At 40.4% G+C, this 9068-nt stretch overlaps 1 protein-coding gene across 2 annotated transcripts in view; it reads left to right on the forward strand.

Moving 5' to 3' along the window:
* Positions 1-6303, forward strand: part of NEGR1 (neuronal growth regulator 1) — a 1020236-nt gene extending 1013933 nt beyond the window's left edge. For both annotated transcript variants that reach the window (XM_054980097.1, XM_054980096.1), the window contains one exon: positions 6069-6303. In XM_054980097.1, the coding sequence (XP_054836072.1) occupies positions 6069-6193 (125 nt within the window). In that variant the 3' untranslated portion in view covers positions 6194-6303. The remainder of the gene's footprint in view (positions 1-6068) is intronic.
* The last annotated feature ends 2765 nt before the right edge of the window (positions 6304-9068 follow it).

Below are 9068 nucleotides of genomic sequence, written 5' to 3' on the forward strand. Positions count from 1 at the left end.
TATATGGCATGTTTAGCAATATGGAAATTCCCTAATAGGTGCATGTCTACATCAGCATATAGTCCCTATCCTCACCAATGCATCTCTCTGAGCTACTTACTACGACACATCCTTATAATCTGGGTAGAAAATCCTCCCGAATAATTAGGAGAGTGGTAGCTTTCCTAACCTCCTCAGGCAGGCCATGCCATGAGATGGGGGCTACCACAGAGAAAGCATGTCTGTGGGCAGCTGTTGATTTTGCCCAACTGCAGGGTAGTATCTGCAGAAGGCCCTGTCCATATGAGCAACCACTGCCATATAGACAGCCCATTCTACTATTACAACCACAGCTGCATTTTTAATGAAGAAAGGGACCTTGTTTGATAAATGTTTTGGTGAATAAAAGATCTTAGTTTTCTGAATACAGTCACAAAATTGCTGAAATTTTATTATATGAGATTTTGAAAAATTGCTTCTGGGTGGAATCCTCTCTCATAGTCCTTATTCACCTCAATGATTCTGTGTAATTTCAGTGGTTCTCAAACTGGTCCTTAAACCTCTTCTTTGGCACTAAAATTTCACACACACTCCGTCCTGGCTTTAGATAGAACAAAAACAAACCATGTGGTTCGTGGTTCGTCAGATTTCACGAACCACGAACTTTCATGAACCTGACCCTGGTTCGCGAACCGGTTTGTTTGATTCATGAAAACGTCACATCCAGGTCAGAAAATCATCACTTCCAGGCCAGCAGAAGGTCACTTCCAGGTCAGCAGAAGGTCTGCAGGAATTCCATCTCTTGTTGCCTAGGGAACTGATTGATCGGCATCAGGCTGTCTGCAGTGACGAACCAAAAAAAATCCAAACCAAACAAACCAACCTAATGTTCATGGCGGTTCATCAGAAATAGGATCTGACTAACCGCTGGTTCGAAAACATGAACTGGCCTGGTTCGTCATGAATTTTGGTTCGTATTTTGGTTTGTGCTCCTCTCTAGTTGTGAGTGCATCTCATTTTCCTTCTGTTCCCTAACCTCCCTTAGCTTCTCTCCCTTTCCCTGTTTCCTTATCTCCTCCCCACCCATCTTTGTGTGACCTCATCTTTACCTCCCCCACACCAGCAGCCTGGAATACTGGCTAAACTATTAGTTGCCTGGTCACTGAGGGCAGCTGGTTAATGTTACAGGTATTCCTTTTATCATTTTGGATTTTTTCAAACACAGCAATGCATTTTTATTTTTTTTAGATTTCAGATTTTTTTCTGCAAAGCTGGGACATTTTTCAAGAGTTTAGGAAGATCTGTTTTGTCCATCCATGGCTCCAATCTCCAGATTTAAGTATCCACAGATCAGGGCCATTTGGCTCTTAGTATATAAGATGGGAGTGTTCAAGCCTGTTGCAGTTGATGTATTGCAGTCTGCTGTGTGAATTGGGTTCCTTGTTGCAAGGCACATAACTGATACAGTTGTGGCAAAGAGGTATTTTCAAATCCACAAATTTTGTTGATTGAGCACCCACTGACTTAGCCCACTTAAAATCTTTGGCTTTGAATAATGTGCATCAGCAACCTCAACATTGTTTAATTCATTTTGACAATTTTGACTTCATTTAATTTGCTTCAACACCTTCATCCTCATTTAATTCCCTTGTTTTGCATGTGCTCTGTATCCAGGGCGTCATGTAAAATTGAGGTCAGACCTTTATTTGCATTTCTAGTTCTTTTTTCCTTTACCTTTGATGGAAATTGTGGGTGCCTTGAATTAAATGCAGTTGCCATTTATCTTGTAATTTGATTACCAAAACAGCTTGCTTAACAGATATCTTTGGGCAGGCAATCAACATCCTCACAATTTATTGAAAGACTACTGAGTCAGAATGGATGTAACTTTCCAAAAATATAGAAGCATGTGTAATAAGTGGCCATTGTCTTAAAAATGGGTATTGTGATAGTTCAGCCAATTGAAAGAGACAGAAACCAAAGCTGTATTTTTAAAACTGATTAGAAATCAATTTAAATTATGTTCCCTCAGAAAAAAGTACTTCGTCCTATACATTCCTTCTACCTTGACTTGAAAGAACAGAAAGCATCTAGCACCAGTGGAATGCAGTCCAAAATAGAGCTCTGTGCTGTGCCAGCAAAAGAAAAATATAGGATCCAAACTAATAGATTGGATCCAGTGTAGCCCTTGTATGACTAGAAGATATATGCTCATGTAATGGAGGAGGGGGTATATGCTTATGTTTACACTGTTCAAAATGGCTAGTAATTTAAAATTTAATAATTTTAATTTTAATTTTTTTTAAAACCTCAATAGATATAAAACCACAGCTAACAGATCTGAAGGCTAACAGTTATTGCAAATTTCATGTTAAAATGTAATAACAAAGCCTCCCTGGAACAGAACCGGTGGGCAAATTTGTAGAGGTCCCTTTACCCTCCTGGTGGGAGGAGGGGACTCAGCACTCACCTCTTATGTTTCCTTTTTCCTTTTCAATTATTCTCCTTATGTAGTTCAGCCACCAAGCCACAAATGCAGCCAAAATCCTTGGCTAAAGTGGAATATGAACAATCTCTCTTCATAGATGCAGCCTGCACTGTAATCAGGTGATGAAAATACGGATTCCTCTGGGCCATGATATTCCTATGAAATTAAAGCCTGGTACTGGGACTGCAGTCAAAATTTTGCCTACATACAATCTGAAGAGAATACCAGATGTCACACAGAAAGAAGTCTGATGTTGCTGATGTAGTAGTCGTAGAACAGAATCTGAAGGAGGCATAATTTTATCTAGTATGGGCAGAAGCAAAGCCATTGTTAGCCCAGGATGCCTGCATACTCCTAAACCTGATATCTGGCATAAGTATGCTAGAACAGAAGCCAGGCTATATCTTACTATATAAAAGGCAAGCCATATTAATGATGACTCACTTTTTATCCCCATGCAGGTGCACTCTGGCCTGCATGAGGATAAAGAGTTGTCACCAGTATGGCTTGCTTAGGAGGGGGTGGGGAAGGCCGATGTGCCCCTTCCAAGGCTCTGCAGCGGCCACAAGAAGGTCTAGTGCAGCCCAGCACTACTGCCCAGAGTGCCAGCAGGGAGAGCCAAGTTCCCACACTAGACTTCTCCATCACTACAGCAGCCTCTTTGGGGTCTCTGGAGAGTTGTGCCGACACAGCTGCCAAGGCACTGGGGAGGCCCAGGCAGGCCTGGGTGTCACAACGGGCCATGGAGTGCTGCTGCACTCCACATGGTCCAATTTTCACCCACTTGAGGCTGAATTGGGCCGGTGCAGAGTGCAGGAACACTGCTGGGGTGGCGTGATGGAGGTGGAATGAACCCCAAGGATCAACTCCCTGCACAATGCAGGAAATTCACAACTCCCCCACCACATCTCCCAGTGACCCCTGCTCTATGCCCAGAAGAAGGCAAAAAACTTCCAGGATCCTTGGCCAATCTGGCCTGGAGGAAATTCCTTCGTGATCCCAAAGTGGCAGTCAGCACTACCCTGGGCATGTAGGAAGGGGCCATAAGAGCCTAGCACTGGGTCATCCCTTCATGCCCTCTCTCTCCTGATCCGTGTATGTTCATATTGAATCATAGAATCATCATTGCTGTCAGGTGACCATCTAACCTCTTCTTAAATACCTCCAAGGAAGGAGAGCCCACCACCTCCTGAGGAAGCCTGTTCTACTGAGGAACAGGTGTAACTGTCACCTCCTGAGGAAGCCTGTTCCACTGAGGAACAGGTGTAACTGTCAACCTAATGTCCTAATTTTTAGCCAAAAACTCTTCCTTTAATTTTAACCTTTTTTCTGTTCCAACCCTCTGGGGCAACAGAAAACAACTCTGCTCCACCCTCTGTGTGACAACCCTTCAAATACTTGAAGAGGACTGTCATATCACCTCTCATTCACTTACTCTCAGGGCTAAACATACCCAGATCTTTCAACCTTTCCTCAAAGGACTTGGTCTCCACACTGCTCACCATCTTTGTTGTCCTCCTTTGGACACATTCTAGCTTGTCAACATCCTTCTTAAACTGTGGTGCCCAAAACTGAACACAGTACTCCAAGTGAGGTCTAACCAGAGCAGAGTAAAGTGATACCATTACTTTGTGTGAACTGGCCACTATGCTTCTGTTGATACAGCCTAAAATCGCATTTGTCTTTTTAGCTACTGCATTACACTGTTGACTCATGTTCCATATTTGATCAACTAAGACCCCTAGATCTTTTTCACATGTTCTACCACCAAGACAAGTTTCTCCTATCCTATAAGCATGCCTTTAATTTTTCCTACCTAAATGCGGAATTTTACATTTATCTCTGCTGAAATTCATTTTGTTCATTTTAGCCCAGTTTTCCAGCCTGTCAAGATCACCTTGAATTTTGATTCTGTTTTCTACTGTATTGGCTACCCCTCCCAGTTTCATATCATCTACAAATTTAATGAGCATCCCCTCTATTCCTTCATCCAAATCATTTATAAAGATGTTGAACAACAAAGGGCCCAGGGCAGATCCCTGAGGCACTCTATTTGTTACTCCTCTCCAAGAGGATGAGGAACCATCTAAAAGCACTCTTTGGGTGTGATCTGTCAACCAGTTACAAATTCACCTAACAATAGTGGGATCTATACCACATTTTAACAACTTTTCAAAAAGAACATCATGTGGAACCTTATCAAAAGCTTTACTGAAATCAAGATAAACTATGTCCACAGCATTCCCTTGATTCATCAAAAAAGGAGATGATAGTTTGACATGACTTGTTCTTGAGGAACCCATGCTGGCTCTTAGTAATCACAGCTAGAGATGGGCACGATCCGCATTACGATCGAAAAAAACCCACAATAATGGCAATCGCGCCATCGGGACCCGACGGATCGTGCTCGGGCATGGCCAACGATCCAGCGGTCAAAAGGGGGGCTGGATCGGGGCTTGATCGGGGTGATCGTGCTCGGATCGGGAAGCCAGACACTCAGGCGCCAGCAATCTATTGCCCTGGCAACAGATCCAGGGGAATGCCTGAGCTGTGTTTGCCCTCCTTCTGTCGCCCTGGAAACGCGAATGGAAGCCCAGCTTGCCTTGATCAGCAGGGCTTCCTTCCAACCACGGAGCAGCAAAGCAGTCACCAGCTGGGAGAAGACACTTCCTCATTCTTTTTCCTCCTCCAATCATAACCAAAGAACCCTTTTTTGTTGAGTTTAACATATCTAGCTAACCTAAACTCACATTGAACCTTAGCCTTTCTAACACTCTCTCTACAAGCATCCGCAATTTGTTTTAAATACTTGATCAGAACTTGAGAAATGGGATTGAGCATACCCTGGCAAGAAATGATAACCATCAGCCCAGATCAGATACAGTTTGTGGTCCATGAACTCAAACATAGGTCATCTCTCAACGCAAAGGGTCAGACCAGATGATGTGACAGCAAAGTTGAGACAATAGCTCACAGACAGACAGAGGAAGATTTCTTGGGCAGTGCATCCCAGCTGAATACTACTTAGATACGATCTTGAAATACTGGGATCACAGCAGAAATCTCTGACCACAATTTACAAGTTTTCATTGGAATGTTTGTATGGAGCCTACATGTAGAAGACTCTTTCTTTGCTATTATAAAATCTGAAAATAATGGGCTCCTGATCACTCAAAGACATCCGTGTGCATGTGGGGTTTATACAAATGTACCAATAAACACACATAAGTCAAAAGTGGAGCTTGCCATTTACAATCCCACTGCCTCCTTGTAAATTTCATTATATTCCTCCCTTAAAAGTCTGAAAAGGGGTGTTAAAGTACCTATGTATCCTAATTAGAAATGCAATGTGTGAACCAGCCCTTCAGTGACTTCCTATGTTATGGAATTTTACCTGAAGCAGCCATTTTTTTATTACTCCAAGGCTGCTTTAGCAGTATACTTTTTCCTGTGCATTCTTAGTTTCAGCTGTGCTTTTCTGCTTTTTGCAATTGCTAGTTTTGACATCTGTTGATATAGTGATTCTGTTTTACAATCAAAAAGGAGGGGAGTGAGGAAACAAGAGAACCATTTACTTAAGTCTGTGTTTTTCTCTTTCCAGCTCCAAGTACGACTCAGCTTGGAATCACTGGGGGCGCTGAAGTTCTATTGTCCTGCTGGTACCTTGTGTTGACACTGTCCTCTTACACCAGCATAATGTACCTGAAGAACACCATTCTACAATAAATGTAAAGAACCATGAAAAGCTTTTAAGGATTCTTTGAAAGTGCTGATGACTGGATCCAATCTGGTAGAGTTTGTTAAAAAACGGCGTGGGATATAATCAGCAGTGCTTATATGGGGATGATCGCCTTCTGTAGAATTGCTCATTATGTAAATACTTTAATTCTACACTCTCTTTTTTATTAGCTGCATTACCCTGTGAAGCAGTACACATTGTCCTTTTTTTTAAAAGACGTGAAAGCTCTGAAATTACTTTTAGAGGATATTAATTGTGAGTTCATGTTTGTAATCTTTTCTGAAGTATTCAGTCATAGTCTGCTGATTTGCAGGCTGTAGTTTACATTAAAAGAACCCAAATATTGCAGTTAAAATGTGATCTTTAAGGCTGCGATACAAGCATTCATTTCCTCTTTAAATAAGATTCTATCTGCATTTACACAGAATCTTTTTTTTTACAAAAAAGCTAAATAATATTGCCTTTGATTCACTTCTTCAAAAATAGAATACATATCTAGATTTTCTTCTAGCATGATATTCAGATTTCAAGAATGAGCCTTGTAATATGACTGCAGCGTGCAGTTCTGCTTTGATTTTTATTTTCCTGTTGGTTCAGCATGGGTGTGCCTTCATAAGATACTGCTTTTCTCTTCCTCTCCAACAGACTGGGGATTTCTTGGTAGATGCTAAGCTCAAGGGTACAGAATTTCTTCTTATGGACAAAGGTGCTTATTGGCTGTAAAATGTCTCCTATCTATGGGGTAAAGAAACTACTCTAAACACTGAGAATAGCCAAATAAGTAGATAGTACTTTTATCAGCCAGTTGTGTACAACACATATCTCAAGCCTGTACAAAAATAGTAGATCTGTCTACGATAATTCTTTCTGGATGTAACAGTTTTCTTTTCATCATTCCAAGTTAGAATTCTTAAAAGGCTGCAAAGAAAGTGACCAACCTTTTATTTTATGTTATTAGAATTAGTGGCTAATTCTATATGTCCAGATTGTTCTTCCTGTTGAATTTGTATGGTAACAGATTGGTTCAGTTACAGAACACAATTCTGAAACTTGCAAAATCTATAGGAGGGTCAGAATTCTCATTGTTCACACACTTCTAAAACACAAGCACACATACAATCCAGTAAATGTGCTGTGCTATACAGAACAGATTATAACATATTATTACAGCCATTTAAAAATTCTACCCAAAGTAATTTCCAAAAAAACAAACCATTGCTTTGCCTCCCAACCAGTCATGCAGCTCAGGAATTTCCTCAAATTCCTACTTTACCTCTTGGAAAGGGGATGAAGTCCTGTAAATGATGTGACCTTATTCTATGACACATGTAGAATTAAGGTTTATGGGGAAGTACCAATGGATTCAACTGTTCTCTTTAGAGAAGTTCTAAATATTCTATTCAGCCAGTGAAAATTGAATATGACAGGAGAAAGCTATTTTCTCATTCATATGATTGGGTCCAACTTGTGAAGAAAAGGGCATTTCCCCTCATTTTTTGTATCCTAGATATCTATATGTCAAAATTTTGTTAAAATTTTCCCTTCAGAAGAGACTTCTAATGTTCCTTCCTGTTTCAGTGCAAGCTAAGCTTGTAAATTACCTTTCAGTAAAACAGCCTTAGTAAAAACAAACTCCTTTTGCATATATAACCAATTGTATTTATATGGCTGTAACAGATATTCTTTAAAGCAAAGAAAATGAAAGCAGCATCTGCACATTTGTAGGTGACGCTTGGCTACCACTATATTTTGCACTACCAATTAACAAAGGTCACAACATAGTACTTGGATAATGGGGGTAAGGGGAGTTTACAAATGTATCCTGTGTTAAATAAGTAAATTCTGAAGTGCATGCAAAGACTGTCATTGGATATGCTCTGGTTCCTAAACATGAACAAATTGTGAGAAATTACCCTTTGCTGCTTGACTGACGGGATGGTTGTTTTTACTGGTTTAGACTGAGAGATAACAACTTGTCTTTCTAATTGAAGTTGAGCTATGCACAATGTGTAGTAAGTTGATATCTAGAAGACAGAAAGAAAAGTAAGCTGTTACATCTCAGAGTGAGTTCATGTAAGCAACAAATCTTCAAAAACAAGAGGAAATTTTAGTGGTTGCAGTAGTTATAATGTAGCTCAGTTCAAACTGTGGCATTCAGATAAAGAAATGTGGCATATTTTTTTTAAAAAATAGGGCTGTAGTCCTAAGCATGTTTACCAGGGACTAAGCTCCCTTGAGGTCAGTAAGTTTTATTTCTAAGTAAAACATGCTTCAGATATCACTGTGCATTATCCATGTGTCATCCAATGACAGCTGGAGGGGAAGAAGTGAGACTTTACTGAAGCTGGAGGGAGACTTTATTGGAAAAGAGTTCATCAGCAATTTTAGCATCAGTGTTGTGGAATTGCTATATACACAATCTTCAACAGAGTCTGCTCTCAGAGCTTCGCACCGCTGTTGCCAGCTAGAAAATCAACATGCTCAGTTTGAAATATAAAGGCCTAAATTATACATTTCTTTAGGCCCTTGATACTCTTCTTCATAAGCATTATGTATGCAGATTAGTTAATAAATCATGTTTAACTAGTAGATGGCTCTTAGAAACCATTAGAAAGGTCTATTTTGAGCCTTGAAGATTGCAGGACAATATTGTTTAATCATACCATTTGTATTCACAGATAAAATGTTATTTCATCATACGGCTCTATCAGTGACACAAATAAGGCATTTAAAAAAAAAAGGCTTGATTGGTCCGGTAGAATATTCTGACACTTTGGGTGACTAGCTATTCAGGCATGCTGGGATAGCTGAAAGCACAAGTGATTTGCAATTGAGGGGTTTGTGTGTGTGTGTGTGTTGGGC

Source organism: Eublepharis macularius, chromosome 5 (genome assembly GCF_028583425.1).
Source record: "Eublepharis macularius isolate TG4126 chromosome 5, MPM_Emac_v1.0, whole genome shotgun sequence".
Taxonomy (NCBI): domain Eukaryota; kingdom Metazoa; phylum Chordata; class Lepidosauria; order Squamata; family Eublepharidae; genus Eublepharis; species Eublepharis macularius.